This window comes from Aythya fuligula, chromosome 4, assembly GCF_009819795.1.
Source record: "Aythya fuligula isolate bAytFul2 chromosome 4, bAytFul2.pri, whole genome shotgun sequence".
Taxonomy (NCBI): Eukaryota; Metazoa; Chordata; class Aves; order Anseriformes; family Anatidae; genus Aythya; species Aythya fuligula.
Genome location: NC_045562.1, coordinates 35,113,970 through 35,137,355, shown reverse-complemented (window position 1 = coordinate 35,137,355; position 23,386 = coordinate 35,113,970). Strand labels below are relative to the sequence as shown.

The 23,386-nt window shown below is 39.4% G+C and overlaps 1 protein-coding gene across 4 annotated transcripts in view; it reads right to left on the bottom strand.

Annotated features, from left to right (window-relative positions):
* OTUD4 (OTU deubiquitinase 4) overlaps positions 1 to 8,257 on the bottom strand; it is a 28,668-nt gene extending 20,411 nt beyond the window's left edge. For all 4 annotated transcript variants that reach the window (XM_032186676.1, XM_032186678.1, XM_032186677.1 and 1 more), the window contains exons 1-5: positions 8,195 to 8,257; positions 7,006 to 7,356; positions 5,401 to 5,484; positions 2,554 to 2,604; positions 1,531 to 1,577 (exon numbers count right to left, since the gene is read on the bottom strand). In XM_032186676.1, coding sequence (XP_032042567.1) covers positions 1,531 to 1,577; positions 2,554 to 2,604; positions 5,401 to 5,484; positions 7,006 to 7,170 — 347 coding nt within the window. In that variant the 5' untranslated portion in view covers positions 7,171 to 7,356; positions 8,195 to 8,257. The remainder of the gene's footprint in view (positions 1 to 1,530; positions 1,578 to 2,553; positions 2,605 to 5,400; positions 5,485 to 7,005; positions 7,357 to 8,194) is intronic.
* Positions 8,258 to 23,386: the final 15,129 nt, after the last annotated feature.

Here is a 23,386-nt window from a genome sequence, read left to right as displayed (position 1 = left end):
TGGACCAAAACTGCAATTGTGTGCTGCTGCAGTGTTGCCACTGCGTACTTTCTCAAAACGGGTTTAGAAAATTTTATTTCTGCAAACTTGAGTTTTACTCCTATGCGATGACTACTTTTCAAGGTGAAATGACTCCCTCGTTACACTTAAGATAATTAAAAATACCATAAATGAACAGTTGGGCTACTACAGGTATGTAAATTCTCAGTTTGCTATCCACATTTTAAACGTAGAATTTTAATTCTTTTTTTTTATTGAAGTATAATATGTCAAAGTGACAAATAGAGGAAAATCCACAACTGATGCTAACATAACATGCTTTTTTTTTTCTAGAAACTCATTCTTTGCTACGTGTTTTTCTGTTATAAATCAATGTCATGATCTGACGTTTAATTATTTCTTCCTCTCTCTTTTATCCACAGTGCTCCCTTTGAATTCTTCGCTCACTAGCCCATCACTTCCTTCAAGAACAACTTTGCTCACAAAAGAAAAGATTAATTAGTCTTGCAAAATGATTAAGTATACTCACTGCAGTTTTTGGACTGAAAACAAAACCAACCCCCTACCATCCTTCTATTACAACTCAAAAAGAGCATTTCTGAGAAGAATTTTGTAGCTCAGGAAGCCGCCTGCTTCAGGGAGGAGAAAAAAACAGCATAACCAAAGTAGACATGCTATGGATCTGAGAAGCTGAAATGACGACAAATCTATTGATACTATATTTTTATCCTGTGCTTGAGAAGTCAAACTCTCTCACTTCTCCACTTGGCATAGAGCTGGAAACTTTTACTTCTGCTTTCCCTCAGTCTGCCAGCATGCAGGAAGAGAAGCAACTCTTTCCCCCTACCTTCATCACAATCCCTACTTTCCCTCTACCTTCACCACCATCCCTACTTTCACCAAGAAGAGTGCTTCTCTATGCACAAGTACCAAAATTTTTCTTAAGCATAGCTCAAGATACAGTTACTCTATTTTGCCTGTACTGATACAGTGGAAAAAGGAAAATTTCCACAGAAAAGAGAATACAGCTAAAAAAACAGCAGTAAACCAGGCAGTCTTACACAGCGTCACGCAGGGGAGGTATGAGAATGGCTTTCTTGCATAAACCCTAAAATCTCGCTAACCCACATCAGAGTATTTGTAGAGAGGCAATAAAGAAATGGATACAGGCCACTGCTTAGTGATAGTGCTACTAGTAAGGCCTTGGTGAGAAATAGGAAGAAAAGCAGTTTTAACAGAAAAGATATAAAAATAAACAAAAATAAAAACAGTATGATTCTACCCACAATTGCTCGTGCAGGTGAGAAGACTGACAATACTGCAAACTGCTACTCTAATCTGAGATTAAGTGTCACTCTGAAAGCTCGCTCTTCTATTTTTATCTAATACCTTGACGGCTGCAGTTTTCAAAGCGTATTTGTTATTTTCTAAGAACTACAATGCAATACACAATTCCATCTTTTGCACTCAAGCTGGTTAACTAACAAAACTGAATTGACCTCAGTAAAACATATTTAGAAGTTTTCTTACTTGTACATAAGAGAAAGGGCACTTATTTCTACTTGTCCAACCCATTCCTGTATTGGAAAAAGAAAAAATAAAATTCAGTTCAAACACACAATTAGCATACTTCACGCACAGATAAAGAGAAGCAAGAAATCATTTTCAAAAATAAATATATTGACACTGAGACAGAAGTTCAGCCAAGGAGCTTTGAGTGCATTCTGAGTATTTTTTGAAATAATAGCTGTTCCAGTAAGGTTAAGGAATAGAAGCTGGAAGCTTCTCTCCTTCCCCCCCAAAGTAAAAATTGCTCCGTACTAAATTAAGAATTTAAAACAATCTCATAAATGCAGAGCTATCATTAATAAGGGTGATTTTGAGAGGTGATAGTGTTTTGTTTTTTTCTTTTGGTAAACAACCGTCAGCCTACCAAATGTGACATCTACCAAGTTTTTTTTTTTTTTTTTTTTAAAAAAAAAAGTTACTCTCTGCCTTCAGAACTGTCTGGTTTTGTAGGCCTTAAACTAAAGATGAACTGGAAAAAGAGCCCTGAAGGTTAACTCTCCTGCTTAAAACATGTATCTTGACATGGTCTTATGAAATGCACTAACACAAAGCAAACAGACCCAGCTTATATAAACTGTTAACACCCTAACAAAAAAGACTAAAATGAAATAGGAAAAAAAAAAAAAAAAATCAATTTTGCTTTACATCTGTATCTTTGTAACAGCCTGCGGCTACTGTACATAATATTCCTTATGTCAGTAACTGTTTTTAAGACAACCTTGAATAAAGGTCTAAAAGTCTAGGTGATGAAAAAAGCAAGCCATGCTTTGTTTTTTTGGCATTTTTAGAGGCTGGAAACATTTGGATACAATTTGGGGGAATAACACATTTAAATTAATAGAAAAAAATCCCAAAACATTTTACAATAGAGTACACATCTATATAATCACGTAATACAAAAATCTCAAACTCAAAAATATTTGCAAAAAGAATCCCAATTACCAATCAACAAAATAACTGCTTTCTACTATAAGTGTACCATACCTGTGGATTTTCCAAACATTTTAAATAGTCTTCAAATGGCCCCTCTATGAACTGTATTAAAAAAAAAAAAAAGTAATATTTTTATTAGTGTAGAAAATGGATTCCCCAGTCTATGACCCACTGTATTCCCCACTGCGACCCACATACATTATCATTAGAAATCTAAGACTACCCTGCCCTCAAAGCGCTCACAATCACATAGTGATGTAGAAATGAGGGGGAAAAAAGGCTTTAAATGTATAGGTCTGCATCCTAGAAAACCATATAAACAGCTTTTGGAGATCTCACACAATCAAAACAAAAGAAACAAAAACAAACAGCAGCCAAAGAAGAATACGAAAAAAAGTAAAGAGGGCATCAAATAGATGTTTATGAGGAACTCATCCCAGGAATGCAAGGCATCACTGGAGTATGTGTCTGCTTATCAAAGTATCTTGTTAAAAGAAATTGGCAGCAAAGGGCAAGCACAAGCAGGAGTCACATTTCTATAGTACCTATACTTCGTGTAGTCAAGTCATAAAGAACTTCTTCCCTTTTCTGTATCACTTCAAATAAACTCCAGTGGAAGGATGCACACAGACAACACTAAGTGATAGGCTAAGGAAATAATCCTTCAGCTGCGCTCCTTAACGTGCACAGAGAGAACACAAAATAAAGTTCATAATGGGAACTACTTCTTAAATTACAGGCAGAATCGCCCCTCTAATCACAGTTTTTAAGAAACTAGGTGATAAGGAAAACATGAGGAACAGTGGGATTAGAAGTTCTGCTTTAGCCATTTTGAACCTGACTTGATGGTGATGTTCCCAAGAAGCATCAAAGTCTGATCAGAATTTAGCAGAAGTAATCATGTATAAAGTAAAAAGGTGGAGCCGAGAAACAGCAGCATAGACAGTAGTTTCTGAGTGTCTATGCTCATAAAGATAATGCAAAAAGGAGGAAAGGAAGGGCAGCAGAAATTTCTCATAGAAAACTGGAGAGGTAAAAAAAAAAAGAAAGAAGAGAAGACAGCAGCAAAGATGACACTTCAGGAAAAGATGGGGATGAAAATGAAAATTGTGATTACACAGTCACCTGAAACTTTTGGTTATACAAGGATCTATGCTATAGAGACAAAAAGGGACAGAAATCCAATCTGAAATAGTTACAATAGACAGAAGAACTTCAGTGAGTACCACTGGTACATGTCAACAGCACTTAACTACTAAAGCAGCAGATGAAGAAGTAGTTGAAGAGACATGGGAAACACGGCATACCTCTTTTAAAGAGAAGAAAGTTAACAATGCCATATTTTAGACAGAAAACACAATGTATAGTAAGAGGCATGGGAAGCAAAGGACATCAGCAGAGCTGTGGTGAGATATCTGAGGGAATAGAAACACTAGGAAATAAGAAAAGATATGAAACACCTCAACCCTGTACATGAAACACCTATTTTGAGGAGCACTTTTTTTTTTTTTTTTTTTTTTTCTTTTCAGAAGCACAGTAAAGGTGGTTAAAGGAGAGGTCACATCACTTGGTTCAAGTCTGAGGGGGAAAAAAGAACAGTGAGATTTTATACACATGGAGCCTAGGAGTTTGGTGGCAAGGACCATGACATTAAAAGTAGCTAGGGTTGACAACACAGTTACCCAACCAAGATGGCAGAACTGGGGAAGAGAAAACAACACACATTTACAGTCAGGAAGGACCCTAACATTTCCCAGAACTTCATGAAGCCACAAGAAAGCAAGTCTAGACAAACAGCTTTGGAGTGAATGGGCTAATTCTGGAAAGAAATGGATCGGAGAATTGGCAGCAAGGGGGCAAGGAAAAAAAAAATGAGAGAGGGATCTAAGAGTTGGTAAGTCATCAGATGGACAGGGCACAAAGAAATCAAACAGTTCTGGCAAATGGAAATCGGCAAGTCAGTGTCGGTCGAATCCTCTCAGAGATTCACTGCACTTTGCTTAAGTCTTTCTTGACAGTTTCCACATTATTGAGTGAGCGGTCACATTAGAGCACAGGACACTGTCAGAAATTACAGCATATACACAAACTCTCCATCCTGCTTCCCTTCTCCTCCCTACGCCACTGTATACATAAGGCAGGCTTTTTACTCTGTGTCTGGGTAAAGTTAAAACAAAGAGACCTGAGTAATAGTCCTCTACTAAGAAATGCTTAGATATAATCCTGTTTTGGCTATCCTGGTAATTAATTCAATGGTGCATACACTGGAACACAAGAAGGAGCACTGTTATTTATTACCACTCTTAAAGGGAACTAAAAAAGGATTTTAGAATGTTGGCACTGATGACACTGGTCAGATATACATCAAAATGATATTTGATGTCCATGGTTGATGGAGAAATTTGTTATAGATGTTTAGGAAAGGGGAAAAACAAAGAAACACAGTGGCAATACCTAATAAACTGCTGACCCTGAAACAAATTTCACCAATCAGAAAAGTCCCTCATATATCGTAAAACCAATTAATCAGCACAATAAGAATATTTTCCAATTTTTATTAGAGTAGACATTATACTAAAATAAAATTCAGATTTCCATCAGTCCACTGCAGACTGAAGAGTTTAAGAAGGTATGGTTTTAGTTTTAAATGAACACTGGAGTTTCTACTCTTTCTATCCCAGGTCTGCCCAGTCCAAGCAGCATACAGGTCTTTCCCCGGGCTTATGACAATTGATTTACTGCCACCTGTTAATTAATTTAAAGGGCACTTACTTTACAAAACATCAACTAGTATATAGCTGCAATGAATACTCACAAACAGGAGAATATACTTTGGAAAAGTGAAGGAAAAAAGGAATATTCTTATTAAAAGCTCACAAAGAGAACAAGAATACTTACTGCTTCAAACTTCTCCCTATTTTTCCGAAGATAGTCTACACAAGCCATCCTAACATCAATGTGCCGAGACTGAGAGTGTAACACCTACAATGGGAGAAATCAAAGAAAGTGACACCAGATCTCACAATTTTTGATGACTATAGTCTAAATACAGCCTTGGAGATAGTCTTAAAAATAAAACTAGAATATTTCAAATGTTTACTCATTCAGTAACATCTTTACAGAGGTGAAACCTCAACTACTTATCCAAAATTAAAGTACCCACAGAGTGCACATATTTACTAAATTGAAACATTCAACTACATGTGGATTTACTATGTGAAAGGAGTAGCATTTGTTGATTCATTCTTCAAATTAATCACTTGCAAAGAACTTCAACCGAAGTTACAGCAGGAGTGGATGAAAAAAAACTACCAACATGCACTTGTCAGGAAATCCAACCAAATCCAAGAGACCGCAGGGCTGCTTTCCCTTGATTTAGAGGAGTTCTGCTGCCCAAACAGTGGTTGGAAAGCCAGGATCCCAGTGACACCTGCACTCTACCCCCTGTTCAAATCTCTACTGGAAAAAATACGTGTATTATTTTCATCATAGGTTCAGAGGTATGTCTAGCATGACTTCGTCTGCATCACCACTACAACATGGGGAAGTTCCAGTCAATTTAAATTGCAGCTTTTTGCAATTCTTACATACTACCCTCAATTTAAGAGGCTTCCTATTCAGATCTGTTCAGCTTTTGTGCACAGAGCACAGAGATTCAGCAAAAATTGTGACTAAACACCTATTAACTCTGAATTAGAGACCTTCCCTTTAAGAAAAAAAGAATCAAGTATTAAAAATTTAATAAAAAGTTTTAAAAAATGTTCTATATACACTGGAATGTGAGGAAAGTCTTCTCTATAAACTAATGAAAAAAATCAGAATATCAACATGCATTCAGTGATCATTCCCCTGAAATTAAAAAAAAAAAACAAAAACAGTTCCTACAGAACAAGCATTTGCTTGCCTAAACTTAATTTCAGTGGGAAAAATACTTTGGAAAAAAGTAAAGAGAATGTGAACTGTGTATAATTAGTACAGGAATTTAGGCTCTCACAATCTGAAGCACCAGAGCTCCCACTGCTGTTTGCTTGTATTTAAGACAAGATGACGCTGTCACTTTTTTCCTTTAACAGTAACATTGAAATGGGGGAGGGGAACGCAACAGGAAGAATTGAAGATAAATTACTCACTTTCTCTAATTTTACAGTAAACTACTTAACACAACTCAGAGCGAGGCTCTTAAACTCTTCCCAGTGAATTCAGCTTCCTGCAGTCACATACAGAGCAGCTGTACCCAAATGTTGAAATCTTCCACTGAAAAATGCTCTGAGGCAGCAGTGAAAGGTCAAAACTTAGGAGGTAACGTGTTCTGAAGAGGGGAGAAGCCTGGGCACACAGAACTTCTCTCCCCCTGAGACACTAATTCCCTATTTTTCCCCTCCTCTCAGCGAATGTCTGTGTAACATTAACCAATACTCATCCACATTTTAGCATTAGCACCCACTAACGAGCCCCACTCCCTGTGGTTCCCCCCAAAACGGCTTTCTTTAAGCAACCAGTTACCTGCTCGGCCACAGCCCTGAAAAGACAAGATCCATCCTTGGCAACTCTCTTCCTGTACAAGCCCTGAGATCGCAAGTAGCAGTCCATGGAAGCTTTCCCGGGAGCGTCCGTGCCGCTGCCGTGATGGCTCCGCTCCCCGCCATCTGGTTTACTCGCCGCCTCCATGTTTAGCGCCTCACGCCGCGGGGACTGGCTGCACCTCTCCTAGCCCCACATGGCCCCACACAGCCAGCCAGCAGCCCTGGGGCCGGGGAAAGGAGGCCGCAGCAGGCCCGCTCGCGGAGCGGTGGCCTTCCAGCACCCACAGTAGCAGCAGCGAGGGGAAAGGCGGGCTGGGCTGGCGTTATCAACCTGCATGTGGGAACCACGGAGAGAAATGGGAAAGTTTTATTGCTCAGCCTGGGCGGGTGGCCACGTACAAAGCGCTGCTCCGGGTAGCAGGCTCCTGCTCCGACTCCTCCCGGGGCAGCGGTGCCGGGCGGTCTCCGCAGACCTAGCACACAGCCAGCCTGCGGGGCGGAAAACAAAAGAGAAAGGACATGTGCGGCTACCCAAAGGAGGAGGGGAGAGACAGGGGAGGAAGAAAAAGAGAAGCGCAACCTGGAGTTTATTTTCACTTTCAGCCCGGGCGCTGCTGGGAGCGGTAGTCCCGGCAGAGGAGCAGCACCCGTGCTGTCCCTGGCCCCATGCCACCGGGGCCCTGCCACCTTCCTGTGTGTCACTTTTACTGGCAAGAAGCCACCAACATTTGTATTACAATTGCATGCCTGCATCTTGCTTGGCACTGCAAGCAGGCTTTAGAAGGCTTTGGTGCACAAAATCTGGCCAAAAGCAAGCTTTCCAAATGTGCAAGGATATATATATATATATATATTATTTTTTTTTTTACACTAGTGGTTTAGCTTACCTAGAGGGAAAGCTAAGCAACTTTCCATGGCACTAGTTATAAAACATTACCCATCACTCTTTAGCTTAAATGAACAAATTTTGATGTGTGAAAGAGCGGTGACCACAGAAGGACTGAAAACATGGATTTTTAACTTCCAGCCAACAGCAATAAGGCCAGGGAGGGCTATGACTTGAGCTGAGACCTGAATATAGCCATAGCTGATAAACAGAAGCCACAAGCAGGCTGAGCCAGGAGAAAGCACTGTAGCAGCTCCAGTTAAGCAGTATCAAACTTCCTTACTGGCAAAGCCGGCCTCCTGTGGGGAAAAGGAACTGGTCTGCAGGAGACAAAAGCAGATTCCCCGGGAACGCTGCAGAGGAGGAGAACAGAAACTGAAAGTAGTAAAAGCGAAGCCCAGATGACACCCAGCAGCCAAAGCCAGCTGTAAGGCAGGGCTGGGATGCGCGGGCCCTGGGACGGGGAGCACGAGGTGTAAATACTGGGGAGGGGCTGGAGGGACAGCCCAGACTTCTCACCAGAAGGCAGGAGAGGTCATCCCAACTGCAAACACTAACTGTGAACGCTTCTTGGGAACACTCATCCTCCTCCTCACTGTCTGCAGGGCCACAACCGTGCCCTAACACGCCCGCCGAGCTGTCCTTCCTCACACCCGCGCTCCTGCCACCCTAAAGGCAGCGAGGGGCAGGGCGAGCGCCTTCAATCAGGATGTGGGGACATTCCCTTAGGAACATCGGCGTGCACGAGGTCACCCAGGAGGTGACAGAGCACAGCCTGCTCCTCAACACGGAGGAGATTACACAATCACAGCGCTGGGGCAGCTTCCGAGAAGCCCCCCCTTGCCGTGCCCGACTCCCCACGCGGGGCAGGCAGCGCTGCCCGGTGCCCTGCTCCCCCCGGAGCCCCCCGGAGCCGCTGTCCCGCCGCCCGCCCCGCACACACGGCGCCATTTCCCAGGCACACGGCGGGACCCACGCAGACCCCGGGAGCCTCAGGGCGTGCGGGCAGCCCCCCACAGCCCGGGCACAGCGCCTTTATTCTGCAACCCCGCGCCCAGCCCTGCCCGCACGGGCCCTTCCCAGCCCCACGGAGCCGCAGCGCGGCCGGGCCCCGCACTCCCCCCCCCCCCCCCCCTCCGGCCCCGCACAGCCGAGCCCCGACCTCCTCCTCCTCCTCCCCCCCCCTCCACTGGCGCTTACCGGCTGCCCCCTCCCCCCGGGCAACGGCTGCGGAGGCTGCGGCGGCGCCACCCCCTCCCCCGCTGTTGGTTCGGTCCATCGGCCGCACCTGTGCGGCGGGCCGCGGCTCGTACCATTCGCCGCGCGGGGGGGGGAAGGAGGAGGAGGCCGGCGAGGATTGCCCAGGCGCTGTAAAGGAAAGGGGGGGGGGAGCTCTGAGCAGGGCGAAGCGGATGGCGGCGGGGTTGGGGCATGGGGGGGGGAGCGGCTGCGCGTGTCTCCCCCCGCGGGAGGCGCGCGGTGGTACGGCCCGGGGACCGCGTCCCTGCCCCCACCGGGCAGCGCCCAGGGCGCGAAGGGGCCGGGCTGAGGGGGCCGGGCTGCGCCGAGGGCCCGGGCAGGGGCTGCCAGCTGCCTTAGCGGCCGGTTATGGCTTTTTTTTTCATTATTTTTTTTCTGAAATGACCATTTTTGGTCCCAAAAGAGTCTGGGGTTGTATAATCAGGCTTACTTGGTCAGGCGCAGTTCAGCGTACCTTCTCTCAGAAGGTGCATTCACAGAGTCGTCTGTGACTGTTTTCACAGTTCCAAGTAGTTTTTTAGACGGATACCTACAAAACGGTCACGTCCCTTTGATAAAATGCACACACCGTAATTTAATAGTAAATAAGAGATACTCTTACCTGGTGAAAGAAAAAAATACACTTTCCCTGACACCAGAGGTAGCTAGCATGGATAGTTCAATCCAACATTTAGCTGAGTTGACGGGAAGGTTTCCATCCACATTAGTGGGTGATGGATCAGGCTTAAGTATAGAGGGATAAGAGTATTTTCCATATAAACCGTTTTCTTTATGGATCTCTGCGTGTAGTCAAACTTCCTTGTGATTCTGCTGATGAAGAATAGGCCCAGACTTCATCTTTGTCTCGCAGAATAGCGGTGTAATAATAGCTAATAAATAATAATGGAAGGCTATGGTAATGGTTGCATTACTCCTGCACACAATTTATAGCTGACTGTGCCTTATGCACGAGTGAAAGATCATACACTCCCCGTATTACATACCTTCCATTACATCTCAGGAGATGGATGGCTGCAGGAGGAATGACTGCACCTGCAGAAATGCAGTCTACTGGAGTTTAAGATTATCATACTTCAAAAATGTAGTAGTCCTGTAACATTTTGACTTCTGCAGAGTTTTGGTCAAGGCTGGAACCCTGGCCTGTTATTTTAACTGCTTTGGTTCCATGTAGATGTGATATCATTTGAGGTGTTTAGCATTTCAGGTTAGTAGTACCTTAAAATTGAAGAGCTGACAGCATAGTCACCAGCTTAATATCTTAGCACAGTGAAGCAAGCAACAGAAGGGTTGGTTTGAGTTAATGGAATAAATTCCTGTGAGAGAACTAAATAACATTATCCCACATTGAATGCATTAGATACGTTAAAAAGACAGCATTTGACATGATGTTCACATTTCTTAACTCCCTACCAGAAGTATTTTTGACACTGCTAAGTGGGTGCATTCTGAGATTCTGGCCAGAATATTCCACTACAGCCACCAGTTTGGAGAAGAAAATTTGCTTTTGTTGCTTTATCTTAGGCAAATGGTTGCCATTCATTATTAGAGAAATGACAAAAAATGTGTGGTGATAAAAACTGTTGCTCCTACCCTTGAGGAACACTTCATCAAAACGTCTTGAAGATGTTGTACGTCAGTAAGAGGTGGACAGGGGGAGTCCATGGAAGGGGTTAGGAAGTGAAGAGACATTTACAGAAGTAAATGTGTGACTGCAGCTAGAAAAGGTGAGGGGTTTGGCAGCAGCAGTTTGGTTCAAAAGCAGAAAAAAATGTTTTCTGTAACTCAGTAAATAGCAACATATACTAGAGGACTGATTTAAATCACCGTCATGAAAATGATTCCAGTCAGCGCATAGGAAACTTTGATTTTAATGATTGCTTTTAATCTATTTTTTTCTTAATGATTGATTTTTCAGTGATTGGAAACCATTAAAATGTGCTGATTATATTGTATACATAATTTAGTATTTCTGTTTGCTAACAAAGAGGACATGCTGTATCTACATACATTGAGACATCTCAGAGTTTAACACAACATTTATACACATTCTTAGTTTTTATATTTGTTAGTCCTGTTTCTTTTTTACTAGATTATTATTATATTTGCTTGTGATTCATGTCGAGCGCCTAGTGGATGAATGTGGGAACTGAAAAAAAATCAGAAGATAAAAAAATATTTATTATTGCTTTTAGTTAAACAAGGTTATTATCGAGGTATTTGAACCTTTTTCTTATGAAGATTATCTAAGTATGTTTTGCATTGAAAAAGATGTTATTAAAAACTGGAAGTACACTTGCAGCAAGATAATTTAATTTGTTTGATCACTCAGTCTTTTAAGCCTGCAGAACGTGTAGAGATTGTCTTGTCCTTTCCTTTTTTTTTTGATTAATGGATGAAAATAATTAAAAGAAAAACAGCTTTTTTGATCTTCTACTTAGTTCCTCAGCTAGGGATAATTCACTTAAATGGATTAGTTGAATAAACAGAAATTAAGAAAGTATTGCCACCTAGCTTGCAGAAAAAAGATGCTTATCAAAAACTTTAACAGTAAACTGAAATTAATCATTCAGCAGCTTGACTTTCCATACAGCCTGAACAGAAAGTCTGTATCACTTAGTAATGCTACTTTTGTAGTATTGTTCTTTGTAAGTCAATTTTATTTAGTTTTAAATTAACTGATCCGATTAATTCTGTTATTATTTTATTTTAGAGACATGGAGAAGTTACCATGGAAGAACAACTTTTCAGCCGTAGACATAAATCAAGAACAAACTCTGAAACTTCTAGGAACCAGGTACTTTTTTTCACATTTAAGAAGGTTACAGATGATTTAGGGAGCCTGTCTTTTAGCAAAGCTGGGAAAAAAATAACACTCAAGTATAGAAATCTCTAATATTGCTAAAGAATATTCCTTCTTTGACTTCTGATGTGTTTTGAAATGTGCAACGTTTCATACTCCTAACAGCTTTGCTTGAAGTAAGTGCAAAAGCAATGACATGAAATAATGCTCATAAATAAAATTGGGATAAATTTTGTTCCTAATACAGCTCTGGTGCTAAATAAATAATAATAATAATAAACTATACACAAGAAGAGGGATTTTGAATGATCACTACATAATATTTCTTCCAGTTGTGGTGTCTCTACTGTTCTCAGCAACAGAATGAGAGAATGTATGTAGCAATTCACTACAATTCACTACAGTGGCCTTCCTTAAGGTTGTAAGGCTAGTGACGGTATATTGTAGTTCAGTTTATTAGCCTTTAGATGGCATTAGCTCCTCGAACATTTTAGCTTTTAATTTTCTAACGTGTTCACGTGTTCAAGTGTGAGATAATGGAAAGGGAACGCACCAGTAACTTCTGAACTTGTATTTTGTAAAGGGGAGCACAGTCAGTATGCTCAAAGCATGCTGTCCCAACCCTCTCCCATTCCACTCCTCTCCAACACACTCACAAAGGAGGAAAAATAAACATGAAAGAGATTTTTGACGGAAAGCATGAAAGATGCAGCCCAGCTCCAGAGCATAGGGTTGAGGAATGTCTAATTCTGAGCTTGGTCTGTCCCCAGGCGTTGTACTGAAACAGCCCTGAGGTGTAAATAAAGCAGCAGGGGCTTGTCAGGTTGTTTTTCCTATCTATTCTGCCTCTGCCAGCTGTATGCAGGCACAGAAGTACCCTTTTTTGTTGGCTTTATGCCATGAGAAGCTCTTTTGTATGCTGAAGTGATACATTAGTGGCTCCCTGTGCAATGGTTAGGTCTAGTTCTACCATTAATGTGTGAAGTGACAGTATTGCAATAAGGAGTTGTGTTTAAGATTATGAAAAGAAATATAACCTACAGTATAGTGCTTTGCTGAAAATGCCATTGTGTTCCTGTTTTTTTGAACCACTGCAGGTAATGTTGCTTGAAATTATGCATTGTCTAGATACTGTGTTGCATTTTAGTAGGATAAAGGCCTTCCACGTGCTTTTAAGTACAAAATTCATGTGTATTCTGTGCAAAAGATGGTGTCAATATAGCTGATGATGACACAGGTGCATTTAAACAGTGCCTACCTCTACTCCAGAATATATTCAATGATATGCTGAATTAACTGAATGATGCATTAATTGAAAAGGAAAATAATCGAGTATGGCTGTCATGCTTAGCAATGTGCAGTTCCTCCTTCCTTAACAGCAGACCTTTTAAACGTTTTTCATCTCAGTCTGAAAGCACAAGACGTTTTTCATAAGTGCTGTTAGGTCCATTTTATAGTTGAGGAAACTGGAACATCAAAATTTGATGATGTGCACATCATCTATGAAGTATCTGACATACCTGGAAATGGAACGTGGGTGGATTCCTGATCTTTGTTCTTGTGCCTTAATTGCCAGATTTATTTTCCATTTACTGTACATCTTTTTATGGTAATAGTGTTGCCGTTTGCCGTAAATCGGAGCTAGCATTCAGATTAGGACAATGGCTATAACAACTGTTTTCTGTCTGATAGAGTACCATAAAAATGCACAGTGCTTTAGAGTAAGCACATGTATCAACAAAGCCCACAAAATATTGAATGCTGCCAGTGCCTATTTTCCTAACTTAAATATCTCTTTTTGTATGCGTGAAGTTTAGGCTCCAATTCATATGATACTGCTCAATGGATTTCCATTGTGGATTTTTTTTGTTTGTTTGTTTTTTTCCTGAAATCAGTGTGATTGTGTCTGTTTGAGAAGCCGGAATTTTGCCTTCTAGTTCCAAAGCGAGCCTTTAATAATCAAGTAGAGACATCAGATTGTATTTTGTGCTGGCATTTTGCTCCACATTGCGTTTGAGTAGGCTTTCATTGCAGCTGCTTCTCAGTTTGACTTAGTGAGGCTGCTAAAGGAATGTCTTGTTCTCATGCCATATTTGTCGTGTTCTTTTTTGTAATTTATTTACTTTGGAGAACCGAACCAGACTTAAGCATCTGTTCCTCAATGAGGTTTTGTGTGTGTGTGTTTTGACCCTGTATTGCAGCTGGTTTCATTACAGAACACAACAGTTAAGTGATTAGCCCAAGGTAATTCAGTGAATGGCTCAGCCTTCCTCAAAATTTTGAACTCTTCTGGCTCCTTGTCTTTTAAACTAGTCTAGCCTCTAAATCATATTGGCTCCCAAATTAAATGAAACTTTGAGAACTGGAAGTCACTTTTCATACTGTATAATTACTGATGGGCATCTTATGTGGGAAAATGTCTGTAAAGCTCCTGCCTGGGAATCCTACCTTTTATTTTTAAATAATGTGAAACAAAGCTTTTTGCATCAAATGGTTTATTATCTGTTGACATTAATTCACAAGGAGTATACATACATAAAATTGAGCATGTTTTACTGCAACGAATTAAGAGTGTTCAGCACCTGTAAGTTGAGGTTGAATGTGATCTGCCAGCAGGAAACAGATGAAGTTTAATACATAAAAATGAAAAAGAAACATATCTCTATTATTACCAGTATTAGAAGAAAGAGGAAAATTATTGCAGAAAAGTATCTTTCTTTCTATAGTGATTTTTAAAAGGCAGACATTTCCAGTTACTCAAAATTCTTCTTTCGAAGTATTAACAATATATTTGAAGGTTTTCTTCTCTGTGCTCATTTTCCTTGTTCCTTCGTCATCCTCGAACTTGGATAGGATTGTGTTGAACATAACTATTTGAGGCAGTGAGTAAAGAAACGATTGTGAGGAGAATGTGTAATTAGACTAATATAGTAAGGAAAAAATTGCCATAGTTTAAGACCTATGTCTTAAAGTGTGATAGTGTCTTAAAGTGTGTTTAAGACCTATGTCTTAAAGTAAGGAAAGGTTGGTTTGTCCAGTACCTTTTCTGTATTTGTTACTGTGTCATCTGGTTTAATAATAATTTTTGAAAATCTTGCCTTTCGTCTTCCATTTTCCTGTCCATCCCTGTTTAATTTTGTTCTTGTGAAAGCAAAGGAGTTGAATAAATTTGAATAAAAAAAGGAATGTTTGTTGTTGTTGTTGTTGTTTTGTTTTGTTGTTTGTTGGTTTTGGATTAGATTTTTAACTTATTAACTTATTGGTTTTGTTTGCTTTTGGAAGAGGAAGATGAATTCTGATAGCAAAGCATTCCTTAAAAAGAAATCAGTAATTGTTACTGTATAGATTAATTCTGCATATAAATTAACATCAGGTGAAATTGTTAACAGAAGATATGCACCTTATGTCAAAGCTGAACTTACAATTTTGTATCTTTTTAAAAATATGTTTTTAACATGCATATCAACTTTATAAAGAAGATATTTGTGTCTTTCAGTTCTATGTTTTGCAATGTAATTTTACCGTCTGATGAAAAGGTATTTTACCCACATTAAATCCCGATTTTGTATTCCTTGTAACATTCTGAAAACACAAAATGCCTTACATAAATACCTCTCTAATTAAATATCTTTCCTGATTTGCCAATAAGATGAAGCTAAGGAAATATATGCCTAGCTAACAAGTAACCTGAACCGAATTCTGAAAGTTAGAAATACTCCTGAACTGCAGGAAATCAGTATTTGAATACTACAGTTGATCACATCGTTAGAGGTGGATTGATGTAGCTGCTGCATAATCAGCTATTTCATGACAGCAGCTCTTGATGGGGTAGGCTCTTCCAGAACCAAAAATGGGTTTATTCCAAATTAATCCTCTTGCAAAGTAGAACTACTCTTCACTGATTGGATTAATATAGTATTAATGCTGAAATACAGGACTCATCTGAAAGAGCTGATTCAGCCAAACAACCGCTTTGCAACAAATGTTTTTGTTGGTTCCCCTAAGGTAGCTAAGGGTCAGATGCCAGCATCTTGAGGTTTTCAAACAAGAGGAAATTGAGTAAGTTTTGACTGAAACGAGTACCTAGCTCCTTGTATCTCCTCTAATTCATGAAGACATAGAGTATGAAATTTAGGAACAATAATATTCGGGAGATCTTTAAAACAAATTTTTACGTTTCTGGTGGAGGTTGTTTGATTTCTAGTTGTTTAAGTTTCATTCACATTCAGTTCCCTTTAATGTTGCCGTGCTTACTCTGGCAACAAACTTGGCTGATGTGTTTGGCTGACGTCGTCCACATTTGCTCTGAGCTTAGGCCACTGGAATTCTTAACATTCCCAAAGGGGTTTCCATCAGTTGTTACTGATTCAGGATGCTTCCTGCTGTGATAACAGACCGGCATCTCATCCAGATATTAATCCAATGATCAGGCAGCAGAGTGGTGACTGAGACAGATAGTGTCTTCTCCTGCTAGACTACTCATTTAATTTTCTGACAAATTACTCATCTTTCCTCCATCAGCACTGGACCTGAGACTGTCTCAATTCTTGCCAAGGAGTACCCCCCTATCTTTGGCTACATTTTAAGCTTTTCCAACTTGTGCTGGTTATCTCTGCCTATTATTTTTCTGACATCATGTATTTTGCTGTCAGTGATCCAGCAACACACAAATAATTTGGTTTTGTTTTTTTTATGTCTGTAATTTATGCTCCGGAGTTGAGTAAATTGCTGCACTTCAGACCCAATCCAAAGTCTAATTAAGTCATTGGAAACATCCCAGCTGACTTCATGAGGTTTTAGATCAGGCCCATAAGTAGTACTTGCCTGCCACTGGATCAGAAAGTATAAAAGACAAACAAAGGAGAACGTTGTTTACCCTTCTTAGCCAGGCATGGTAAGGAAGCATAGTGAGCAAGATGCAGAATACAGTTTAAGTTACGACTGTTATCAGCTGCTAATGCTAAATAATGCTTCGGTCAAAGACATAGTGTGAAAATTAAAAAAAAAAAAAAAGTTTGAAAAAATAGTAGTTAAGCATCACTGCGTTAAAGGATTTGAGAAGAGGCTTCTTTTATTTATTTATTTGTTTTTTTCCTTGTAATTGGCTGGTTAGTGAACTCCATGTGACGCTAACATGAGTAAAACTCTTGGAAGAACCACATGAATGCTAGCTGTTACTTTTATTTTCAAAGTTCCCATTTGACACGTTACAGAGCGCTGTAGGTAAACAAAATGTGTGATTCACTTGATGTTAGACACAGTTTGCTAATTAACAAAGGAAAGCTTAAAAAGAAAAGGAAAATAAATGGTATTTGTTTTCTCTTCTACAGAATCCAGGTAGCGCTGTGAGAAAAGGGGCCTTTTTCTCCTCCTAGTAATACCAAAATTAAATTAAACTTTTCTTAGAAGAACTGAACTTGAAAGGTTTAAAAGAAAGAAACCCATCACACCATGACTTTCCCCAGGGGTGCAGCAGCCTTTGTAAGGTAAACAAGCTGTAGCACTGTGCTGTGGGTGCAGGTGGCTAATTAGCACTCATCATTCTTTAATCCCAGGGGAAGGAAGGAAACCTTTTAAATCTATCAGAAATGGAGGTAGTCAGGCTGCAAAGGAAGCAATGTCAAGCTGACAGTGTAGATTTTGTGTGAACAGTTAATTTGATTAGATCTTTAAAGCAAATATATTTGGTATACTGTTGCACTTTTATATTTTTGAGTTAGGGCTTAAGTCAACCTTTAAAGTACTTTTATTGGTTTTAAATTTGTGAAATATATGTAACTTCAGCCTCATTTCCTCAGGCCTCATCTACACTACAAAGCTTTCTAAGCGAAGTTGCCCTGTGCTCCTACACAAGTTTGTAACCTGGCAAAACGTATCCCTTCTTTAGAAACAAAAACTGTCTTCCCATTACCAAACTAACCCTCAGCCACAAACCACGCAGCAATTGACATAACAACACTGGCACCCAGAAACTTCTGCTCCCACTCATAGCAAACTTTGTGATTTTACCCGTGAAATTTCCTGCAGGGATAGACACGCGGCCCTGGCGAAGGCACCTAGCGGGGCACACACTCTGGTGACACAGCAAGGTCAGCAGGTACGAGGCAGTACATGCTAGCAACAAGGCCTTCTGCTGCAGAAGTATAATGATTTTGCTTCTCACATGTGCAGAGTGATGGGACTCAGCTATCTCATGGAGGTCTTCTGGGAGGAGATGGTAAAACATTCAGGTATTGGGCTCCATATGAGCACTTTGCTTATATGGACAGCACCTACTCTGAACACCTACTACCCATAATCAAAGTGCTAAGTTACAGGCTTCATCATGGAGTCTGCTGAATAAAGTAACATTATTAATATGAAGGATTGAATTCAACCTTATAAGCTATGTGGTTTTGTTCACATCACAAAAACTAATGTTTAAAAATCATTAAAAATCATTAGGGATAGTTTATAGTTATAAGATCTTGTAGTGCCTGATCTTTTTCTTATAGGTCCACCTATAATCAGGTGATTATTTAATAATACCATTGCTACAAAGATCAAAGATTTTGTTTGTTTGTTTGTTTGTTTTTTGTTTGGTTGGTTTTTGAGGAGAAAATTTTGCAGGTTTGAACCCCCAAAAATGTGAACAACAGACAAGAAACCTGAAAGTTAACAAAAAGATAAATTATGCAAATGCTGATTGAAGGGAGAAGGTAATAATATTTTAGTAAAACAGATCTCAGTTGTTTAATTACAGCAGGGGGACCAGGGGGGAAATCATTTTATCAGTCTCAGTAACATTAACATCATTTTGTACTCCCAGTTGTAAGGAAATGAGTATTTTGTTATTTCCAGACCATCTTTTCCACTATATTTCTGTTCTGCTTTTCTATGGAAGCAAGCCTTTTACTTGCAGACTGTTATTGCCAGTTGATTGGAATAATCTTTAAGCCTCTTGATCAGCCAAATTTGATGGAGAAGTAGGGGTGTCAAAGACTTTAGGATACCCAAATATATTTCTGCCCTCCATGACAGGAGTGAGCTTTTCAACCCATCACCTTTCGCCTACAAGAAGCTGTAGCCAGTTGCCTAACCCGTGTGGGTATCAGTGAGGCAAATTACTCGCAAATACATGTAGTTCCATGCCAGCCATAGTGCATATTACTGCTTGCTGATCCAAAATAGTCAGAACACCGAGGCTGGGAAGGGGAAGAAGAAAACTCAAAATGAAAAGAGGCAAGTCATGGTAGCTTAAGTAGGATGTCAGCTCATAGTCACCCGATCTTTATTGCACAGCTTACTGAACGGGCTTGGTCCCTGCGAAGCATTTTATGAGACCACGAGTCTACAAGTGTATCTGCATGCAAAAAATGTAGACCCTCAGAGGACTGCAATGCTTTAGATCAGGGAAATCTTGTTTAAAGACCACTTATTTGTCACAGTTTTCACATTTGGTTCTACAGTAATGTCTGAATTTTAAAAAGAGAAAACATTTTCTCTTCCATTCATGTCTGTGGATGAGAGTACTGAGAGGAAAATGGAACTTTGTGCTTACAAGCACTTTTCCAGAATTTGATTTAATCATGTTTGGGAGACTTGTCTATCAGTGTTGTAGCATTTAGATGATTGAGATTTAGCACAGTAACTGATACTGTGCTGCTTGGTAACTGTTTGGGCAGTAAAAACAATATAGTACAAAAGTAGAAATGTGTAGTAAAGTAGTTTGGTGTATACAACTGCAGGAAATCCTTGTGAGTGTAACAACTACATGAAGTAGATACCATAGCAAAGAAGCCAAAACAAGGGTAAATATTTTGTGGTGATTTCCTTCTACAAAATACTTAGGTCAGTTGTACTTTCCAATGATTAAGTCAGCAACATTTTATTTTCTGAGGCTGGCAGTGACAAGTGGTTATGCAAAGAGGTGTAAGCAAAATATAAAATACACCACATGGAGTGAATGGGTTTATTGAAGAAGCATGTCTACAACACTAATAGGACTACTCTTTACATCTTGAAATGAGTATTTTTTGTTGTTGTTCAATTAGTTCAGTTCTAAAAAAGTGAAGTTAGATTTACACATGAGCATGATAAATCATCACAGCATCCTTAAGTCATGGAAATGTTGAAAACTAAGCCATGGTATACAAATGTGTATGTCTGTACTTATATAGTCTGGGCTAGGGGTTTTACAAACTGTCGATAATACTTCTCATTCCGATGGTAGGTGCTGAGAACATTGTGAACCAGCAGTCTGATTTGGAAAACTAAGATCAAAATACCCATACTATCAAAACGGTGATTGCCATAGTCTCTAAATTAGGAGAATTTCTGCTGTTGCTTTGCATTGTTCCCTCCTTTTTGCAGTAGTATCAATAAACACTGTTAATCATGATCATAATGAACATTCTTTCTGATCATAATGAACATTTTTTCTCCCCATCCTCAAATATAGTGATATAATCTGCTATTATCAAAAGCACAGAAAAAGCCAAGAAATCTTGTCATATTTCTGCATTGTCTCCATCCTCATGGAAATATGTTACTGCTGCAATCTGAACTCAAATTTCACTGAGTTTGTAACCTCTATCAGTTTTCTTTTGAAATGGGTATTAAGACCTCTTTTACATTAATCAGATTGATCTTATCATTCAAACACGTCTTCGTTATGTAGCTTCAAAATGTCTTTTCTTCATAACAGTTACCTAAAATTAAAATTGTTAGTGTTAATAGATGTGGGATGTAATACTATGGAATGCCCATTCTGTGTAAAGAAAACAGATAGATGTTCTCAACAAATAATTCAGCACTGTAGCATTAGCTCTTCTTTGGGTTCAAATCAAATTTTACAAGTACAGGCACTTTCAAATAACACTTTATCTATACTCTATAAAATTTGAACATCATGCAACTTCAAACTGAGAAATGTTTTTCCTGTCAGCTGTAGTGAGAATAATGTACAGGAAAAGGTGATGTAATGATCATATCACTTACATTATTCTCTCCCTAATGAATAATCTTCTGCACTAAGGATGAGCTCACTTACTATTATTGGAATCACATCTGTAAACCACAGTACACTGCTGGATCTACCAGAGTTTTGGTGCTGTAAAATCTGCCTGTAGTTAACGCTTTTCATTAGACTTGCAAAACGTTATATGTACTACATATGGAGTAAATCTTCCTCGTGAGGAAACCAACAGAAAAGAAAAAAAAAAAAAAAAAAAAGAAAGAAAGAAACAAAGCATTTATTTGCAGCATTTGTACTTGGGATTCACACCCTTCCTAAGCACAGCTGTATCTTTCTTTGAAAACCAGTCCCAAACTATTATTAGTCTGGAACATCTAAAACATGACAAATGTTTTCTGTTCTCGTTACGGCCAGAGCTCACATGACTGACACGGTAGTCTAAGTTTAATTTCAAAGTAAGGATAGAAAATCCTCTCTATTTCTATTCCTATTTGTAGTTTACATGTAGACAGTATGCTCAGTTGTGAAACTGTGTAACTTATGTAATATGCTTTCTGTAAATGATGAATCATATTCTTATTTAAACCTGATAAAATGAGTAAGGCTGGGAATCAATTTCATATTCAAGAAATAACATAATTAGAGCCACTGACTAATGTAATTCGGTGTTACAAATGCCTTGGACACACAAGTTTGTATTAATATTAATGAAGCAAGAATGGACAGAGAAGAATACATTGTGTGCAGAAAGTCACATCTTCCCCCTTAGCTAAACAGCCAGTGATCTCAAATCCAAAGCAATGGATTTATATGCATACCCCCATGTGCACAGACATATACCCATCTATAATCACTATTTACAAATTCAAGGTTTAAAAACTTCTCATATTTCAGAGATCATCAGGAAGAAGATTACTTCCCTCCCATTCACCAGTCTTTTCATGCACGTTAAGGGAAGCCATGTGCTCTCTCTTCTCTTACACTTTCTCCACCTTTTTTCCCTCTGCTTTTGCTTCTCACAAGCTCCACAGATGTTGAGCTTGGATGGGACAGGCTGAGAAGCTGGAACTCTGCTGCCCAGGCCTTGTACATTCTAGCCACCTACTCCATCCCTGCTTCACCCCAGCTGTGCTTTATGTTTCTTTAGCTAGCCAGTAAGTTAAGCTGACTGCGGGCTTCTGCATTATTCCTGCCCTTGAATTTATTATTACCTGACTGGTAGACAGCTCATTGCTACTATCTCCTCTGAAATTGCTTTCTTCCTTTTTCAGAATACTATGATTTGTAGAAGAAAAATAAAGTTAGTAGAAATAAGTGAAAGCAAAGGGGTTACCGTGTGAATCATATAGAAAACATTTGAATATGTTGGTAAAATCTCCCTATATCCTGCCTACCACAACAAAAGGAAAAGAGTGCTCAGTTATAGATATAGACCAAGTGATGATTTTACCTGCCTGGGTATTATTAGCCCATTATTAGCTCCTTGAAAACTTCATGATTATCTGCAGAAATTGGTATCACCTACAATTGGCATTAGTAGAAGCTTGGCACGTGTAGAGATTTTCACGTCCTTGTTAAAATTTAAGCTGGGCTGATTGGCATCCAGCAAAATTTTGTCTTCCTACACTACCTTTAACTGAAGTCTTTCTTCCAACAAAACACTTTAAACTAAAATTTAAACTAAATAAATTAATTGATAAATTAAAAATAAAATAAAATTTAAATTTAAACTAAAATAGTCTGAAATGAACTAAATTTTGAGGATGTGGAAATTTATTGTAGATTTACCAGATTGGGCCTGCAGTGCTCATCTTGATGCATTTCATGAACATTTTGGATGTTCCGTTTCTATCAGTTCTTTCTCCTAGGCATGTGCCACACCCTTCCCTTTGAGAGGCATCAGCATGGTTCCCCTGGCCCGTTTCAAGGCCTGAATAATTCCAGAAAATTAAGGCATGATGTCATCTACGAGCAGAAATAAGCCATTACGTCCCTCACCACTATATTAATCATTGAATTATTCAGCTCACTTTCAACCTTCATACAAATATATCACATTTGATAAAATTTCTGTCAGTTGATATTTTTGGTGGATAAATTTCAGCCAGCTAAATAAACATATTCATTCCAGAGTATGAGACAGAAAGAAGGAAAATACATTTGGTTCCTTGTATTAATTTCAGTTGTCTAAGTATTTTTTCTCAGAGATTGGGTCTAATCTTTGCCCACGTAACCATATTTCTGCAGAGCCCAGAACAGATCAGTTTTATTCTCTGCTGTGCAATGCTAGATGAAGCATCAGTCCCTAAACTGAGGAGCCAATGAGGAATTTTCCTTTCAGACTGAAAAACATTAAAGAGTATGTGTGCATACATACTCTTTTTTTTTTTTTTTTTAATTCAAAAAAGGAAGCATGTTTCTTCAGGGCATTTTAAATTTCTGTAATTGCAGCGAAGAGC